Source organism: Alexandromys fortis, unplaced genomic scaffold (genome assembly GCF_014885135.2).
Source record: "Alexandromys fortis isolate MF-2015 unplaced genomic scaffold, M_Fortis_MF-2015_v1.1 scaffold_0, whole genome shotgun sequence".
Lineage (NCBI taxonomy): Eukaryota > Metazoa > Chordata > Mammalia > Rodentia > Cricetidae > Alexandromys > Alexandromys fortis.
Genome location: NW_026067949.1, coordinates 43,584,127 through 43,604,173, shown reverse-complemented (window position 1 = coordinate 43,604,173; position 20,047 = coordinate 43,584,127). Strand labels below are relative to the sequence as shown.

The 20,047-nt window shown below is 39.4% G+C and overlaps 1 protein-coding gene across 2 annotated transcripts; it reads left to right on the top strand.

Annotated features, from left to right (window-relative positions):
* Window positions 1–60: 60 nt before the first annotated feature.
* Rchy1 (ring finger and CHY zinc finger domain containing 1) lies at window positions 61–19,482 on the top strand. 2 transcript variants are annotated; one of them, XM_050149967.1, is made up of 9 exons: window positions 61–209; window positions 8,569–8,688; window positions 8,914–9,029; window positions 12,600–12,678; window positions 14,994–15,038; window positions 15,140–15,198; window positions 15,286–15,312; window positions 16,114–16,234; window positions 18,353–19,482. In XM_050149967.1, the coding sequence occupies exons 1-9, from the start codon at window positions 120–122 to the stop codon at window positions 18,479–18,481; spliced, it is 786 nt and encodes a 261-aa protein (XP_050005924.1). In that variant the 5' UTR covers window positions 61–119; the 3' UTR covers window positions 18,482–19,482. The 2 variants fall into 2 exon arrangements, with proteins under 2 accessions (XP_050005924.1, XP_050005926.1); XM_050149969.1 differs by lacking the exons at window positions 61–209; window positions 8,914–9,029.
* Window positions 19,483–20,047: the final 565 nt, after the last annotated feature.

Here is a 20,047-nt window from a genome sequence, read left to right as displayed (position 1 = left end):
ATCTTGCCCGCGGTGGCCGCCCCTGCGAGAGGGAGGCGTGTCAGGCCGGCTCTGCTGCTCCGAGGTGTGGCTTCCAAGCTGGGGGAAGGCTCTGTAGGTCGTGAGGGGAGGTGGAGGAGATGGCGGCGACGGCGCGGGAAGATGGCGTCCGCAGCCTGGAGCGAGGGCGGCGGGGCTGCGAGCACTACGACCGGGGCTGTCTCCTCAAGGTGACGACTTTAAAGGGCGCTTCCTGAGGGGGTGCCGGGTTAGGCGGGGGGCGGGTTGGACCGGCCGGTTAGGCTTGGGCGTAAGTTTCAAACTGATTGGCTTGTTGAGATGCCTTCTGCATCCGGGATGGGTTCCCCTTGCAGAGAAGGCTTTTTGGGCAGGGTGAGCACGAGCCCTGGACTCGATCTCAGCGTTTGGACTTTGCAAGCCGAGTTCTTGTTTGTCGAGAGCCGGGCCTCGCACGGAGTCCCTGACGCAATGGCTTGAGTCGTCATTTGCGGTTGACAGCAGAAGGAAGTAGTGGCAGGCTTGTCCTGAACATTGCTCCAGGACCTCTGTCAGCTGTGGAGGACGGTGACGGAAGGAGGCGAAGCAGAGGGAAAATCAGAATATAACTTCTGTTTGGGCAGCAAGCTCAGGGTCTGGCCTGTCAGCTTCGCTTTCTTGTCTAGGAGGATTCCCAGACCTGTCAAGGAGAAAAGAGAGAATCACACAGTGTGTGATTGCCATTACATTGGCTTTCAGGGAAGTGCCTAGGACGTTTATGCGATTATTTTTGCTGCTTAAGAAACCTAGTCATTTGGAGTTTTAAAAAATGGCCCTCACACAGTTAAGAGTTTCCTGACTTTATTTTGTTGAGAAAGCCTGGTATTTGAGCTGGGGAGAGTAGCCCAGCGTAGACCTTGTGCTTAAAATGCTGGAGGCCCTGGTTCAGCTAGGGCTCCAGAAATCTCCCACCGAGAAGAAACTTGATTGCTGGAATCCTATAGCTTCGCCCCCACCTTAGTTCTGCCCCAGATTTACTCTGTAATTTTGAGCAAGCTGCTTTTTAAATGGCTTGCATATAAAATGGCAATTTCTGAAGCTCCCCCTCCCCCTTTTTCTTTTTTGGTTTTATGAGACAGGGTTTCTCTGTGTAACAGTCCTAGCTGTCCTGGAGGAATTAGTGCCTTAGACCAGGCTGAACTCAGAGAGATCCGCTTGCCTCTGCCTCCTGAGTGCTGGGATTAAAGGTGTGTGCCACCACCGCCTGGCTAGAAGTTCGTTTTTTCATGGCTGGTGTTAGAGGTGAAGGCCTGTAGTTCTATCAGAGGTGCACTTCCAGCTATGTGTGAAGCGGAGGCAGTAGAAATGCCAGCCTGGGGGTGCTACTGCCAGGAAGGAAGAGAAAAAGGGTTGAGGGAGGTGAGTGTGTGTGTGTGTGTGTGTGTGTGTGTGTGTGTATACTACTAACCTCACCAGAGAGTCTATAGCTTCAGTCTCCGCTGCCGTGGGGAAAGTCCCTTTTTTATTAATAAAACGATGATTGCATACTAGAGTGTACATGTGTTTAGGAGGTGCATCCCCAGAAATGAGTAGTAAAAATTAATTACCACTCTCAGTCACTAGCTTTTTTTTTTTTTTCCATTTCACTTTACTGGTCAGCCCTGCTGGTCACTGACCTTGAAAGCTAGGATTAAATGATACACTTAGATCTGTAGGACAACTTAAACCCTTTCCTGTAGGCCACGGTTTGGTGAATATTGTTTCATTGCACTGGATGGAGTTCTTTCAGACTGATCAATTATCAAATGTTGTGTAAGCAGTTGAATACTGTTCTTCTGATTGCATTTCTACTGCAGTATTTTCATAGGTTCAAAGTCAGATATGGGACTGAATTTCATATCTTGCCCTTCCCTGGCCCGGCAAAGTAATTTCACAACCACAGCTGTGTTTCAAAGCACTTTAAGTGCTTTTTCCTGAGTGTCATGCATTGCTCTTCTTTCCGTTCTTCAAAGACAGAGGTCTTTGAAGGAGCAAGCTGAGTGTAGCAGTTCAATCAGAGAAGGAGTGGCAATTGACCTTTGGTTTGTCAAGGTTGATCTTGACAAGAGAAATGTCAATGAAATGATCCAGAATAAAGATTTATTGGAGTGGATACTGCAAATAGCAGAAGTTTTGGATTTTTATTGCAAAGGAGAGCAAACGTGGTTGTTTTGCTGAAGATGTGTTACAGTACGTTTTTGTACACTGGGGCAATGATCTAAGAGGTCCTTTGGTAATGTAGCAGGAAAAGGGAGCATTCTAGGACTACTGTTCTGCTTGAGCAGTCAACGTGAAGCTGATCTTGGCTGCAAGCCTGGACTAACTAGAGTCTTTGTAGATGAAGACAAGGTAGAGTGCAGTAGTTTAGTTCTGTAATAAACACCATAACCCAAAACTACTTGAGGAACAAAGGGTTTATTGCTTACACTTCTTGTGACAGTTCATTAGGGGAAGCCAGGTCAGGATCTCATGCAGGGCAGGAACCTGGAGGTAGGAGCTGAAGCTGAGTCTATGGAATGCTGCTTACTACTGGCTTGCACTCCACGGCTCGCTCAGCATCCTTTCTTATATAACACAGGATCACCTGCCCAGAGATGGTAGTGGTGGCAGTGGTCTGGGCCTTCATATATCAGTCATGAATCCAGAAAATGCCCCACAGGTGTTGGAACTGGGTAATCTGATGGAGGCAAATCCTCAGTTGAGGTTCCCACTTCTTAAGTGATTCTAGTTTCTGTCTAGTTTCTACCTAGAAGATAAAGCATATTTATTCTCAAGGTTGATAGATCTTGTGGGTGAGTTTATTTTGATTACTACTATTTTGATAGTGAAATTAGTAGCAAGGTCATTAACAGACTGTTGCCAGGAAGAAAGAGGTGTTTAGAGTTTTAAAGTGGAAACTGTAAAAGGAGCATCTAGATCATGAGTTCTCAACATGGGGGTTAGATGTGGGGAGTAGAATGACCCTCTCACAAGGGTTGTATATCAGATATCCTGCATAGCAGATATTTTCATTATGATTCATAACAATTGCTTATAAAAAATCACAGTTAGGAAGTGGCAATGAAATAATTTTATAGTTGGGGTCATGTAACATGAGGGCCTGCTTGTGGGGGATTCTGTCCTGCCCAGTTCCCACAGCCGGCAAGTCCCAAAGAAAATCACACAGAGGTCTCCATAAGTTATATAAACTGATTGGCTCATTAGTTCAGGCTTCATATTAGCTCTTATAGCTTATATTAACCCATTATTTTTATCTATGTTAGCAATATGGCTCATTTTCAGCTGGGTAGGTCACATCTTGCTTCTTTGGTGATCTAGGGAGGACTGCGGAAAGAGCTTCCTTCCCAGAATACTCCTGTTCTCATTGCCCTGCCTCTATTTCCTGTCTGATTGTCCCTCCCCCTCTACTTCCTATCTGGTTGTCCTGCCTATACTTCCTTCCTGGCTACTGGCCAATCAGTTTATTTAAAATATAATTGACAGAATATAGAATTGTCCTACAGTACTTCCCCCTCTTTAAAAACAACAACAACAACAACAACAAAAAAAAAAAAAAACAAAGGAAAATATCCATAGTCCATTTTTTGGGAATGTGGGCGGGGTATTCCAGGCTACTTCCTGCTGGTTGGTGGCTCTGATAATCTTATGGGGACCTAAAGAAAATTTAGAATTATGATCAAGTCCTGACTGGAGTATCCTGTGAGTCTTGATCTTCTTAGGCAACAGTCTTGAATCTTTTCTGGATGTAGAACTCAGACATCTGGGCCATCTATTGCTACCGGAGATTCTCCAAGTGATCTTCCTTGATCAAATCTGATTTTTCTTAACTCAGAATGAATCCACAGCCTCTCATTTCCTGTGGAAACAAAAGCAAAATCTCTTCTCCAAAGTAACATACCTTTTGACTTCAATTTTCAAAATACCTATCTTGGATTAATTCAGCAGCATTTATAAGCAAATATCTTTTAGCAGCTGTTGCTCCTTCCACAGCATTCAAACAATTCAAAGAGAGCATAATAGTATACAGTATCAAGATTCTCTGTGTACTTTTCATCTTTACATGGCTTTATTTTAACCTCTATTTCTTTTATTTTTATTTTTAAATTTTGACTTAGAGAACTGAGACAGGTTCTCTGTGTATCTTTGTCTTGGAACTCCCTCGGTAGACCAGGCTGTCCTTGAACTCACAGAGATCCACTTGTCTCTGCCTCCCAAGTGCTGGGATTAAAGGCATCCACCACCACACCTTGAATTCACAGAGGTCTGTCTCTCGCTAGCTTCGGGGAATTAAAGGTGTGTGCTACCACACCTTGAGCTCACAGAGACTTGTCTGCCTCTGCCTCCCAGTCTTTGGGATTAAAGGCATGTGCCACCACAACTTGAACTCGCAGAGGTTTTTTGCCCCTGACTCCCAAGCATTGGGATTAAGGTGTGTACCACCACACCCAACTACTACCCTTCCTTCTTTCCTTTCCTTTCCTTTTCCTTTTCCTTTTCCTTTTCCTTTTCCTTTTCCTTTCCTCTTTTTCTTTTCTCTCCCAAGCCAGCATATATTTTTAACACACAGTAAACTGTTTAGATTTTTTTAATCTTTGAATCTATCTTCACTGTATATATCTCTCTTTTTCTGACCACATGAGTCTTTAATATACTAAGCAATATGGGTAGGATTAAAGCTGTGGCTTTGACGACTAGATCCAGCCAATTTCTTAGCTTTCTGAGATTTCAGCTTCATGGTGGAGGTAGTCTGTAGCCAAGTTTATTGCCACAATTCTACAATGTTTCAAGGTCCCTACCAGCAAGCAAGCTGCAGCAGTCTGCTCACAAACCACACACAAATGCTCCGTAGTTGGACTGCCTGCCTGAAAGAGTCAGAGTTTGCCCTGACATGGCCCAGAAAGCCGGCATTTTAAAAGGGCGCAGCTTTTTTTCTGCTATGGCTGAAAACTGAAAAGCATGTGGTCAGCTTTTCATCAACACTATGTAAGTGTTTCTTGGCAGGACCTCTTAAAAGAGCTGCAAGGCTTTACAGCTAAAGCTGAGTCAGGAAGCCTATCTTAGATGAGAGTGCTTGCTTGCCTTTAGCAAGCAGAGCAGAGCTGAGAAATTGCTGCTACCAAAAAAACCATGCTTTACTCTATTCTTTTTTGTCTAGAATTACTTACCAAGCTCTCTAAGGTTTTATGTGGATGCAGTTGTCCACACTTTGGCACCATCTGTAACACGAGGGCCTGCTTGTAGAGGTTTCTGTCCTGCCCAGTTCCCATAGCTAACAAGTCCCAAAGAAACACAGAGGTCTTCATATGTTATAAACTGATTGGCCCATTAGCTCAAGCTTCGTATTAGCTCTTTTAACTAATAATTTTAATAATTAACCCATTATTCTTATCTATGTTAGCCACAGGGTCAGTTACCACAGCCTGAGGAACTGTTTTAAAGGGTTGCTGCATTAGGAAGGTTGAGAACCACTGTGCTAGACCTTGAGGCTTAGACTCTAGAAGAATGAGAGGATTAACTATGAAATGATGGTAATAAAATTTTTTTTTTTGAGTGTCTAGTGAAGCAAGAATAATTTGAGGTGCCAAGAACAGTGTAGAAAATTCAAGGAAGTTTATTTTTATTTATCATTACGCCAAGAAGTTAAGAACAGGAAGTTACAGTGAAGATATGAAGACATTTTAAAAAAATAAATAAAAATGTTAGTTTAGTGATAAATTCTAGTACAATTTTCACTACTAGTGTAAAAATGAATTCTGTTAATAATGATGTCTGTGTTTAAGGGAAGAAAACTTGGAGTTTTCCTTATTGTAGTCTGCAAAAGTTCACACAGAGCTCATCAAAGGTATTGTCAGGAATCTCAGAGTAATAAAATTTAAAAGCTTGGGGGCAGGCATACAAAAGTATGTTCTTCTCTGTCACACAATAAAAACAAAGAAGGAGACCAGACAGTGTGGTGGTGTTTACTTTAGCTGTGGTTAGCTGCTTCTGATGCATGTCAGTGGATAGGAGTGGGGTTCAGCTAGTATTAGGGTTTAGCTGTCTGGTATTTGGAGAAAGGAAGAGGCAGCTAGGCTATGTGCAAGGGAACACATGGAGTTAGTTGAGAAGAGTAGAGAGTTAGTGGTAGAATTCGTTCTTGGAATTGAAATACAGGGCTAGTACAGTCCTTTCTCAGGAGCAGAGTGTAATGACTGGGTCCGCAGGAATCTCTAAAAACTACTTTGTGGGATAGTAGATGTGCTGTATCCAGTGTGTTGGCATTTATACTGATGGTGGAAAGCAATGATTAAAACTAGTCTCCGTATGAATCAAGCAGGGATTTTGTATTGCAATCAGGTACACTGTAGTATACCTACAGTTAGAGCCAGTGTCACTTAAAAATGTCATTGATGAAGTGCTAAAATTAATAATTATCAAATCTTAGCTCATTCTCATCCGTATCTTTTAGTAGTTTATTTGACAAATAGAAGACTTTCAGCAAGCATTTGGTTTTCTTGAGTAAAGATTCTTAGGCACTTGTGAAGTAAATTAGTTGCTTTGTTCATGGAACTTTTTTTTTTTTTTGCTTGAAAATAATTGGTTATTCAAGCTTGGGTATATGGGAGACATTTTCTCAAAAGTGTGGAAGGAGTCAGGACTCATGAAGGAGAAACAATTTATAATACTTTAAAAACATAAGTAATTCTTATGTGAGATATTGATAGCTATAGTCCAGGTAAACAGTTCTTTGATGCCCTTAAGAGTCTTAGAGCCTAACAGGGGCCTGAGACTGGAATGCTTGTGGATATCGTTGTGTTCACACTTAGGGATGGGACTGTGCGGCAGAGGAGGATTGGGATACAAGGCCATCGAAAGTGAGAAAACTTAGGTTATTGAAGGGATTATTGTGGATATATTCATCACTAAAATTTAGTCAGGAATAATGTTGAAGAAAAAGAAGGCAGTAACATGTTACAGCACTTAAAGGATGGGGTGTGTTCAGTAACAGCCTTAGGAAATGGTCAGGATGTGCAGATCTGTACAGTCAGTACACTGGAGAAACATTTGGCCTGGGAATTTCTTTTTTCTCCTTCCTTCCTTCCTTCCTTCCTTCCTTCCTTCCTTCCTTCCTTCCTTCCTTCCTTCCTTCCTTCCTTCCTTCCCTCCCTCCCTCCCGCTACATTTTTTCCCCCTGACAATGTCATACATTTTGGTCATTTCAGCTCCCCCCCTGCCTGTTGAAATAGGAGTGGCGGCAGGGCTGCGTCCCCGGCACCTGGCCGCCCGCATGGTTAGTTTATGCCCAGAAATAATTACACGGAAACTGTATTCTTTCAAACACTGCCTGGCCCAGCTAGGTCCAGCTTCTTATTGGCTAGCTCTTACATATTGTTCTAACCCATTTCTAATATTCTGTGTAGCCCATGAGCTAGCTTACCAGGGAGGATCTTAACCTGCGTCTGTCTGGAGCGGGAGAATCATGGCGACTCTCTCTCAGCTTCTTTTTCCCACAATTCTGTTCTGTTTTCTCCACCCACCTAAGGGTTGGCCTATCAAATGCAAATGGGCCTAGGCAGTTTCTTTATTAATAAGAAATCACTCCCACATCACCTGCCCCCCCAAAAAAATAAAAGAGATGTTCTTCTTTGAATTCTGGGGATTAGATATTGAAATGAATACTTTGCATAATGCCAGGAAAGTACTATACCAATATCTATATCCCAAACCTGGCATTTCTTGATATAATGGGGTAAAAGTTAAACACTTATGAAATGACCTAACAATAATGAGGTTTAAATAATCAAGAATACATTTCTGTACATTTCTTTCCATGTAACAATTCCAAGTGTGATCCAGATGGGTAAAGACCACTGTTCCACTTGGTCATTTTAGAGTCAATTTTTTTTCTGTTGTATTATTTTAACATATTGTAAGGCATTTGATCATCTTTATGTGGGATCCAGCTGTAGAATATTCAATAATCTGCTCTAAGGAGGGAACAGATTTCAGTGGACAATTGGCAGTTTTTAACACTCTCAGAATCAGTGAGTCTGAGCGTGGAGGTGTATGTTTTTAACCCTTGCACTTAGGAGGCAGGGTAATCTGATCATAGCTGGCCCGTAGTTAGTTTTAGGACAGCCAGGGCTACATTGAGAGACCCTCTCTAAAAACAAACAAATTTATTGTATCCTGTGCAATATTAGGTATATGCATCATGATTAGTAAATATTAGTGAAGTTAAAACAGTTTGTGTTTAGATGTTGTTTTTTTTCTGACAGTGTCTAAGAAGGTGTTATCTACTATTTAGGTTGAGAATGAGATGCGGTTGTTGTGGGATTGCTTTTTCTGTCTAGAGATTTCTGCCTTTATAATGTTTGTGTTTTAAAGTTGTATTTAGAGTCTTTCAGGCAGATATTGAAGGGGAAGATTATTAACATCAAATATGCCAAGAAATGAAAGCTAGCCATGGATCCATTGGTTGTAATCTTTGACCTTGATCAGAGAAGGAAGTAGGAATTTTCTTTCTTTATAATTAACTTGTGTTCTTATGCTCCCTTTGTTCCCCTGGGTTAGGCACCTTGTTGTGACAAGCTCTATACGTGCCGGCTGTGTCATGACAACAATGAGGATCACCAGCTGGACCGTTTCCAAGTAAAGGAAGTGCAGTGCATCAACTGTGAAAAGCTCCAGCATGTAAGATCTTATGGCACCTGCCTTACTTTTTCAAGTTTTAAGATGGATTAAAAACTTTAATCAAAAGTTGGAAATGAGACTTAACTCTAACTCTGAGTAAGTAATGTTGTTGAGTTAGATGTTTAAAAACATAAAAATAAGCTAAACATGCTTTCATATAAATTCTGAATATTTAAATCGTTTTGGTAAAGTTACTTGAGTTTTTAACTACAGTGTCCTTTTCAGGCCCAGCAGATTTGTGAACATTGTAGCACACTCTTTGGAGAATATTACTGCAATATATGCCATCTGTTTGACAAAGATAAGAAACAGTATCATTGCGAGAACTGTGGAATTTGTAGGTACTGTATATAAATGTCCTAATATTTCCTTTGCATTTGGCCAATTATGGTGTCTTAGTCACTTTTCTGTTGCTGTGGTGAAATGTGGAGGAGAGGAGAGTTTGAGCTGTTCTTCCAGGGTTAGAGTTGGTGGTGACACACACATACACACACACACACACACACACACTCTGCATGGGGAACAGTTCAGCAGTAGGTGGCGGATTCGACAGCGTAGAGCTCACATCTTGCTCTGTAAACAGAAAGCAGAGAGAGAAAGAACTAGCTCACCTGTGTCTCAAAGCTCCTTCAGGGACACATTTCCTCTAGCAAGGCCACACCTCTTAAACTTCCCCAGATGTCACCACCAACAGGGGACCAAGAAGGTAAATACTGGAGCTTGTGGGGACATTCTCATTTAAACCAGTAAAATAGTTTAAAAAATTAGCTAGTTTTGTTTTGAGATAGGATCTCACTGCTTGCTGTATATTTCATGCTGGCCTGAAACTCAGAGATCTGCCTCCCTCTGCCTCCTGAGTGCTGGTGTTAAAAACACATGCCACCACTGCCTGACTTATTTTTTTTAAAGTGAGACCATCATCTAAGGTGTGGTCATCTGAAAGTAGTAATCTGATTTATTGCCTATAGGGCTCATTGTTAGAGTTAAGTGCTGTGGTTCTTCTTGTATTTGCTTACTTTTGGTATTGTAATTTAATCACAACATTTCTCTTTTCTTTTTCCTCCCTTCAAGCCCTCTTATATACTCCTCCCCACACTCCTTCAAATTTGTGGTCTATTTTGTCACCAATTGTTATAAGCCTACATATATATGTGTATTTCTGTGTATATAAGCGTTCTTAAATATAACCTGTTGAGTTGATATAATGTTACTTGTATGCTATTGGTGTGTTCTTCCCTGGGGAGGGCCACCTCTCCTCCTAGCTTCAGTTGTTTGTTGTAGTTCTTTGTGTAGGGTTCAGGCTTCATGGGCTTTTCCCCTGCAAAGTTTGGCATGTTTGTTGAGTCCTTGTTTGGGTGGTCATGCTGGTGAGATTTTATGGATTCTTATTATCTATTTATTTATTTAATTTAGTAAGGATGATTTTGCCTTGAGAGAGTATTTTGGTTGTGAAGACATTTTTCCCGATTAATTATGCATGCACACGTCACACTCATACACAGCACACAGTCAGCACAGACACAGAGACATTCATCCATACACAGAGACACAGACAGACACATTCACACTGTACAGACTTACCTGGGACTCGAACCGGCGACCTCGGGCTCTGCAGGCGGCCAGCGCTATGACGGTTTGTGAAGACATTTTGTGTTGTCATAACATTTACTGGGTACAAGCCAAGAATGCTATTAGAAATCCTACAATGTGCTAATTGAGAAAAGGTATTGAGATAACTGATACCATGTCTTTAATCCCAGCATTCAGGAGGCAGAGGCAGGTTGATCTCTTTGAATTCAAAGCCAGCCTGATCTACAGAGCTAGTTCCAGGAAAGCCAAGGCTATACAAACAAACCCTGTCTCAAAAAGCAAAGCAAACAAAACCCAACAAAACAAGCAAAGATAATTGATACCTATTTGGAAAAAACTTGATTCTGAAATGTGCATATTCATTATAAAACGGTTTTAGCATTTTGTGACAGAAACTCAATAGTAGTTTATGAAAGTCTGAATTTTATTTCTCATGGAAAAGTCTGATTCAGGTACTTAAATAACTTGGCACCCTCCACATTCTGATCCTAGGTGTTTTCTTCTTTGATTCTGCGGGCTCATATTCTGGGCAGGGAGAGATGAGTAGATCTGTGAGAGAGGCATTCTCTTTCATTTCATTTCCTTTAATTGTGTGCCATGTGTGCATGTGGAAGTCGGGATTGTTGAAGGAGCCTGTTCCCTCCTCCATGATGGGAGCTCCAGGGAAGGCAGTCAGGCTCTCCGGCCTGTTGGCCGTGCCTTTGCTTTCTGAATCATCCTGTAGAGCGCTCTCACAAGAAAATCGGATCCTTTCATAGCCTCCAAAAAAGCAGGGAACTTGTCTGTTTTCAGGATAGGTCTGAATAACTGCCTTTTAAATAAATGTTTTATTGTGAAAGAAGCAAAGAATAGAAATGTAGGGATCAGCTAGCATTTTTTTTTTTAAAGTTTCTTGATACAAGGTTTCTCTGTAGCTTTGGAACCTGTCTAGCTCTTGTAGACCAGGCTGGCCTCAGACTCACAGAGATCCACCTGCCTCTGCTTCCTGAGTGCTGGGATTAAAGGTATGTGCCACCACCGCCTGGCTCCCAGCTATCAGTCTTATTTTTACCATTTATATTATAAATTTTATAATGAGCTTCAACCTGAAGAAAATATAAAATGAGTTATTTTAACTGTTAGCATATACAAAGGAGAATGGTTTTTTTTTTTTAGGAGAATGTTTTTGGTCTATAGTTTACAGAAGTTTTTCCTAAATAGTGGGCAAAAAGCATAAACTATAAAGGAAAATATTGATGGCCTTTAAGTTTTACTTTTGTTTTTGTTTTAAATTGTGTGTGTGTACTTGTGAGCGTAGGTGACCGTGGAGGCGAGAACTCAGATCCCGGAGCTGGAAGTTGTGAGCTGTCTGCCATGGGTGTTGGGAGCTGAATGTGGGTCGTCTGCAAGAGCAGTGTTGCTTTTATCTACTGATTCATTTTAATAGATATAAAGTGATGGTGAATATTTATTAAGAGCTAGACAACAGAGCAGTGATCATAACATACATAGTGAAAAGTGAATATCCAGGCTGTATAAGGCTTTTAAATTAATTGATAAAGGGCAAATACTGGGGTAGAGAAATGAGCAGAACACATCAACAGAAAATTCACAGAAATCTGAACAGTTCTTTAACATTAAAAATTAGTCCTTTGTAATTTGAGAAATGAAAGTTAGAATAGCATATATTATCTATCATGCATGTGTCCATGTAGTCCAGGTTGTGAGGAACGTGCATGTGGACATGTAAACTAGCAGTCTTTGAAGGGGTCAGGTTGTCAATATCACAGTTGATGATCCAGTACTCTCTGACTCAGTAGTGTCACTTTTAGGGATAGTAAAAAAAATAGGCTAAATATGGATTAAATGCTAGCTGGACAGTTTTTAAAATTATGTCATTGTAGCAAGTAAAGATTGTAAATTTTTCCAGCTTCAAAATACTGAAAAAAACAAACAAAAAGATTGTAAATTTTATCAATAAAGAAATATTTTTGAAAATTATGATACATTTATACCATTGACTGCTGTGTGGCTATTAAGAATGAAGTAGTTTTCTATGGACAGACACAATCATCAGGATATATTACTAAGTGTAAATAATTGTAGAACGGCATCTGTAGAATTGTGTAAGAAATTAAGCTCAACTTGTGTGCATCTGTTCTGTGCATCCATATCCGATTTTACAGAAGTGTCACTCTGCTTGTGCTGGAAAGATGGCGTTTCTCCACGTTCTTCAGTGTGTTTGAATATTCTTACAGTGAGACCGAGTTTGGGTATTATGTAGTGAACAAATTATCGTGTAATAAAAATAATCTTTTGGCTTTCATATTGTGTTTTGTTAGGATTGGTCCAAAAGAAGATTTTTTTCACTGCTTGAAATGTAACTTATGCCTAGCCATGAATCTTCGAGGAAAACATAAGGTATATAATTCAGCTGCATAATTTCAAACCTATTAGTGTTTTTGAAAACAAGCTTAAATTCTAGTATGTTTGGAAACATGCTAATTTTCATATATTACCAACTACAACTCTGTTCTTTGGTTTTCTAAAAAGTAGAATTAAGTAGATAATCTAAAATATATGCCTCAGAATATTTGATGTACAGTTTACTTTTCGTAATGTAAGAATGCCTATAGAAGTTATTAGCATAATGCTGGCAGCTTCTCGGTTGGTTCATGGATTTTTCTTTTAATTGAGCTATACATTTTTCTCTGCTCCCTTCCTCCCCCTTCTTTTCTTTTCTTTTCTTTTCTTTTCTTTTCTTTTCTTTTCTTTTCTTTTCTTTTCTTTTCTTTCCTTTCCTTTTCTTTTCTTTCTTTTTTTTTGGTTTTCGAGACAGGGTTTCCCTGTGGTTTTGGAGCCTGTCCTTCCCCTCTTCTTTTCTACTCTCTCCTGTGACCTTCATGCTCCCAGTTTACTCAAGAAATCTTGTCTTCTCCTTTTTATATAGATCCAGGTATGTCTCTCGGAGAATCCTCTTTGCTGTCTAGGTTCTCTGGGGCTGTGGACTGTAGGCTGATTTTTCTTTGCTTTATGTCTAAAAGCCACTTATAGTGAGTACAGATTCTTATCATAGATAGTGCTTCTAAAATTAACTGTAAAAGGAAAAATACTAAGTGATATAACTATTTACAGTGTTCTAAGAATAATTAGAAAGTATTCTTTGTATTTCTTTCATAATTAAGGCTTATAAATATGAATATAGGAATTTTATTGTAATCTCAGACCCTCTTCTCTTATTTAAAAACAATCTAATGAAACACTGCATTTATAGTACTGATTCTATCTACTGTAAGAATATAAAGAATGGAGGATCAGCAAAGCAGAGTATAAAATAGAGGGCAGTCCAGTAAGAGACTAATAATAGCCTTCTGTCTGAAGATGAGACAGACAGACAGGCAGACAGAGACACACAGAGAAAGAGAGACACAGAGAGAGAATATACAGATACAGAGCAGTGAGGAAAATTAAGATGAGTAACAGAAATGATAACTGAGAATAGAGTGAGGCTGAATAACGATAACTCCCAAGATACTCAGTCTTAGCTTAAAGGAATTTGATGAGCAGGATGTGAATTTGTTAAAGATTGAGTCTGACCTTAAAAATTTTGGGGTGGCTTGGCGGTAGTGATGCACACCTTTGATCCCAACACTCAGGAGGCAGAGGCAGGTGGATCTCTGTGAGTTCGAGGACAGCCTGGTCTACAAGAGCTAGTTCCATGACAGGCTCCAAAGCTACAGAGAGACCTTGTCTCGAAAAACAAACAAAAACAACAACAACAAAAAAAAACCCCAAAAAATTGGGGGGCGATAATAGGATAAACTGGCTAGGGTTATGGCACATGAAAGTTCATGGCTCACTTGAGTTACATAGAGGGGCCTTGTCTCAAGATAAACAAAAGTCATTAAATTAAAAAAAAATTAAAAGGACAGGCTAATGAAGATAGCTTGTAGTCAGTAATGTGGGAGCTTGATCTGGTGAGATGCTAGCAAGCAGTCAGAACAGCAAGATGTACTAGAGAATAGATAATGACGTGGCGATGCACAGATAATTAGAAATGGGTTAATTTATATGTAGGAGCAGGCTAATCATAAGCCTGAGCCATCAACCAAGGAATTATAATTCATATTAAGCCTCTGAATGATTATTTTCTAAACGGCTGCAGGGATTTGCAGGCGGGAGAGAAACCAGTCCAGTGGGCCGGGCAGGATAGAGAATGACTTTCAATAGCCTTATGGATTGTATTTCTTTGGTTCTGTTCTGGTTTCCATGGCATATATAGAATACATTTGTGTACACACATGCACACGTGTGCATTCACACAGCCCATTGCATATTCACTTGATTTGAATTTAATTCACTCAGCGATGGCATTAACCGTAAGAAGCATCCTAATTACATAGATGTTAAGGTATGGAGTGTACCTGAGAACCAAAATGATCTCTCCTGCTATATAATTAGACATGTATTGCTATGCAAAAACCTCACACTGCTGAGATTCCAACTTAACTCCACCTCTTAGTAGTGTACACGTGGAGGCCAGAGTACAACTTGCAGGAGTGGGTTCTCTCCTTCCAACATGTGGGTTCCAGGGATTGAACTCAGGTCTTCAGGCTTGGTGGCCAGTGAGTCATCTCACTGGCTCTTTTAACCAGTTTATTTTTTTATTAATGCTGTTGTAGCTGACATTTTTATCTTTTCATGCTTTTGTTAATGTACGGTTCTCCTTTAAACAGTGTATTGAAAATGTTTCTCGGCAGAATTGTCCAATATGTTTGGAGGTGAGTGTGGAATAGTTTTCACTTCGGAAATTTCTTTGGTTTAAAGTGCTTGAGTGTTGCTAGTGTCTTTATAGGGCACTAATAGCTTCCTTTCCTTTTAGGACATTCACACGTCCCGCGTTGTTGCTCATGTCTTGCCGTGTGGGCATCTCTTACATAGGTAAGATAACTTTCTTCCTGCTTGGAGGTGTTTGGAAGCAATGGAGGTAGTTTTTCTTTACTGAAATACTGTTCTATTTTCTTTCAGAACGTGTTACGAAGAAATGTTAAAAGAGTGAGTTTTTTTTTTTTAATTTTAAAATGTACAGTTTTAAGATGTTTGTTTTCGTGAGGAGGGTGGTGGGGAGGTGGGCAAACCATGGTGGCTAGGTACACTGTTTGGGGTATGGCAGATGTATACGGAGGTGAGGAGAGTAAATAACTGGTGTTTAGCTGGCCATGGCATCTTGGGGAACAGGACTGTATCTCTATTCCCATGTCCTCATCATGCCTATTTCTTTGCGTAGCTTGAGGTGGGCAAAACCTCTTGTTTTCTAACCATATGTTCTGGGGAACATAGTTGCCCTGGAATTAATCATGGTGTTGTAAAAGCACTGAAGAACAGTGTGCACATTTTATTAGCTCTCTATATTGGTCCAGCAATGAACTACAAAGAAAATGTTCTTTAAAACTGGAACTAAAATGAGAAATAGGAAAGAGTAGAAATGGTGCAACTATTGAAAATTTTAGACAGGAAGTAGTAATATGATTGGAATTCTTTTTTTTTTTTGTAATAGAAATTCTTTCAATCAGAATTGAAGTTGTTTTGCTAATGAATAGTTTAATTGGTATTACTAAGTAAAGACATAGTTCTACAAAGAGTACTGACTAGTTCTCTGTTTTAGAGAGTTGAGGATAAAGACTTAGGATTTAAATGCACCATAAAATAGAGAATTGACTATTTATCTTTTTTATTGCATAGATTTTTTCAGGTTCCTGAGAAGTTAGCTTGAAATGTAGAATACTACCCTGTTGGGGTTATGTGCCAGTGAGCTGTGTCTTCTTGTATATAGATCCTATTCATTGTCTCTTGCAGAGGCTACAGATGTCCACTGTGTATGCATTCTGCCTTAGATATGACGCGGTACTGGAGACAGCTGGATAATGAGGTCGCACAAACTCCTATGCCATCTGAGTACCAGAATATGACTGTGGATGTGAGTAGAATCCATGCTTAGGACTTTTTAGATTTCTTGCTGATATAGTCTTTCTTATTTTTGCTTCTTTGCTTGAATTTTTCCCAAAATTACTATTTGGCATTGTAACTAATTAAAGCAAAGGAAATAAATTATTTTTAAAAAAAATTTTATGTTGATGTCAGACTAGGGTGAGAAAAAAAATCCTAAGAATAACTTTGTATAGTTTTTCCTCAACACTAGATGGCAGGCAAAAACTTTGCTATGAATTTTTGACAAATCGCTTGCCAGAGTCAGAGGCGAATCACTGATATTTTACCTGTGTTTCACTTAAATTATTCAAAATTTTGTTTTAAGAGAATATATTTGCTGCGTTTTGAAAGCTAGCTTTTGTATTTTAATGTTTACTGCCCGCTTTATTTTGTCGTAGCCTTTATTTGGTCTCAATTAGCTTATTCCCTTTGGCCCTAGGAGAGTTGCTGTGTTGTAGCTTAGTCTCAGCATAGTGTTGAGTTAAATCAGAGTTGAAAAATTAAATAGCTTTCTGATGCTTTCATAACTTTTGGACATATAAATATTCTCATTGTCTACAAATACTTTCAAACACAAAGAGGAAACAAAACCAAATAATTACTTTTAATATTGGACACATAGTTCAGTAGTCGTTAGCATGTGTAAGGTCATGGGTTTGATCCTAGCACTGTGAACAAAAAACAAAACCCCTTCTGGTTTATTTACACCGTAAAGTTCCAAAATTAATGTTGGTAACTGAGTTGTTACTGAGGACAATGGAAGATCCTTTAGATACTATCTGGTAATTGAGATGTTTATTAGTAGCTGAAGTTTATTGTGTTCATATAGACGCTTTTTCTTTTAAAAAAGTAGCTTTATGAAGGTACATGTCACATACATTGGAGCCCATTCCTTAAATGTATATAATTCAGTGACTCCTAGTACTTTTACGTAATTTTGCAAATAGTACCACAATTTTTATTTTAATATTTTAAAATATTTTTGTCATTTGTGAAAAAACCCTATGGCCAGGGTTGATGAGGTGGCTCATTTGGTAAAGTGTCTGCCACCCAAGCACAGTGGCCTGAGTTTGGATTTCTAGAACACAGAAAGAACTAGGCATGGTTACTGCATGCTATAGCTTTGTCCTTGAGGTGGAGGTAGAGTCAGTCCCTGAGAGCCGTTGACCAGCCTGCTTACCTGAGTCCTTGAGCTTTATGTTCTGTGAGGGACTGTCTCAAGGGGTGAGGGTGGAGAGCAGTGAAGGGAAGACACCCAGCGTGGACCTCAGGTATACCCACACATGCACGCACTCACACACACGCCACACCACACTACACCGCACCGCACCATACCACACCACACCACACCACACAAAAAAACATAACCAAACAACAAACACCTCAACAGCTGCACCTCACCGTAGTCACATCTCAGACAACCTCTGATCTCTGCCTTGAAGTAGGATTCTTAAAAGTAGTTTTCCAAATTATGTGAAGAACAAATGGAATTTTTTTGTTTATGATGTGTGTATGCTAAGACTGCTATGTAGTTATATGTATTCTCAGATGGACATTTTGAGTTTTCAGTGTCTTAACACCAGAAAACATTGAGTCTTTATCATGTTTAGGGATTAGCAAGAGGCTTTCTGGCTTAACTCTGGTTTAACAAATGCTCTTGTTCTTGATTCATTCCTAAGGCATAGTAAACCTAAAAATTAAGCAAAAATATTCCAATTTGTAGAAATTTCAATTTTATTAGTTAAGATTAATTCTGAGTACCAGTGAAAATAATGAAGTCATTATACGTGTTATTTTTTAAGTATTGTTTTACCTAATGATAAACATTAGATTTGAATATGTCTGTGCTAATTTTCTTGCTTATATTATGTATACTTTTAGGAAGTATTTTAAAATGAGTCTTCTGTGCTTAGATTCATATTTTCAGAATTCAAAGCTACCTTAATAATCTTTAAAATATTCATTGAAGAAAAGACATTTTCCCTGCAGAAATGTCTATAGATATATGCCTGTATCTCACATCTTTATATGACCCTCAAATGACTGTTTTATAGAGACAGTGCCACTTGTAGTTCCAAGACTTAAGTCCTTATTCTTCATTTTTCAGATTCTCTGCAATGACTGTAATGGGCGATCCACAGTCCAATTCCATATCTTAGGCATGAAATGTAAGATCTGTGAGTCCTACAATACTGCTCAGGCTGGGGGCCGCAGAGCTGCAGTGGACCGGCAGTGAGCAGCCTGTCCTCGGCTGGAGGACAGCTCTGTGATGTAGATAAACTCTGTGTAAAAGACCCTGTTGTCACAATGTGTCCTAACTGTGATGTCGCAAAGCAGCAGGTCATATTATATGTACCTACGGATTCAAGCTTTCTGGATGGAATTACCGTTAACTCGTACTGGATGAAGCCGCTGCTGATGTGTTGATCAGAAGTTCTTTCAGTCAAGTTTTGAAGTCAATGATGTTTGCCTCAGATATAGCCACACACAGAAATATTTTATGCACGCAGAGTTCATTTCTAGTTCTTGATAGAACTGCATTTAATTTTAGTCTTTGATTTTTAAGGACTGTAATATAATTTTAAAGTTCTTATTGTTAAAATCTAATGGTTTTGAATTTTCTAAGACAGTCCTTTGGATCCTACAAGTGAGTTTTTGTGTAAAAACTACCAATAAAATTATACTGAGACATTGTTTTACAGGATTTTTTTCCCCCAAGGTTGCTTATTTTTGTTTTTATTGTGACAGTAAGATCATTTTATATTGTAAAAGAAGTTCTCTTCTTTTTTTTTGAGGTGTTTTTCTGTAAGTATGATTGATTGGGGAAAAGTGGCTTGTGAAGTAATGAAGCTCTTCCGAGATTTTAAGGCAACTATTATTGTTATTTCTTTCAGTCTGCCAAAATTACTTCTCCACATTGTAATTCATTCATCAGATATTTATCAAGCAGATGTAATCCAGTTATGATTCTTGAAGCTTTATAGATGACAATGAATAGTGTATACAAAAGTTCCTGCTCTTGTCGTGGTACATTCTGCCGTTCCTTGTATTTGATCAACATATTCTGTTTAATTAATGTAAGCAGTATATGTATTCAATGTAAACAAATGGATTATTTTCTAAATTCTCAAAAGTAAGAGATGAATGAGTGGGATGAGCTATTCCTGGCAAGTGCTTTCATTTTATAATACTTTTTTTGTATTTATATAATAGAATTAAATATACCTCTTAATTTAGGACCAAAGTTAATAATGTGCCGGCCATGGATGGGGTGTCTGTGTCTCTAGGTTCAAGGAACAACATAGTGGGGGTGGGTGGGAAGGATGTAAGAGGATGAAGAGGAGCCAGTCAAAGTCCTGCCAGGGGTGGAGGAGTGATTCCTGAAACCCTATCCCTAGGAATGGCTCCCGATGGAGGGAAAACTACCCATTATTAGGATGTGTGGATTTCTGGAGGTGATATATGCTCCAGTGGATGGCGTCACCTCTGTGTATATGGACAGCACTAATCTGACCCAGTGGATTATTAATTAAAAAAAGATAGGGTAAGATGGAGGGATGGTCAGTTGTTAAGAGCACTTGCTTCTCTTCTAAAGGACCTGAGTTTGATTCCCAGTTCCCCCATGATTTCAGGGGGAAATTTCAGAATTCCAACACAAATTCATATAAATTAAATAAAAAATTTATATTTTTATATACAAATAAAATTTAAAAAAGGACAGGGACCAGGCATGTTGGTGCCTGCTTTTAGTCCTATCACTTAGGAGGTAGAGGCAGGAAGATCTCTGAGTTCAAGGCCATCC

Bases quoted from the DNA above. Each gene is read 5' to 3' on its own strand.
- Rchy1 (XM_050149967.1), top strand. From the start codon at position 120: ATGGCGGCGACGGCGCGGGAAGATGGCGTCCGCAGCCTGGAGCGAGGG. The intron at 210-8,568 runs GTGACGACTTTA...CCCCTGGGTTAG, and splicing joins ACCGGGGCTGTCTCCTCAAG to GCACCTTGTTGTGACAAGCT. The intron at 15,039-15,139 runs GTGAGTGTGGAA...CTTTCCTTTTAG, and splicing joins ATTGTCCAATATGTTTGGAG to GACATTCACACGTCCCGCGT.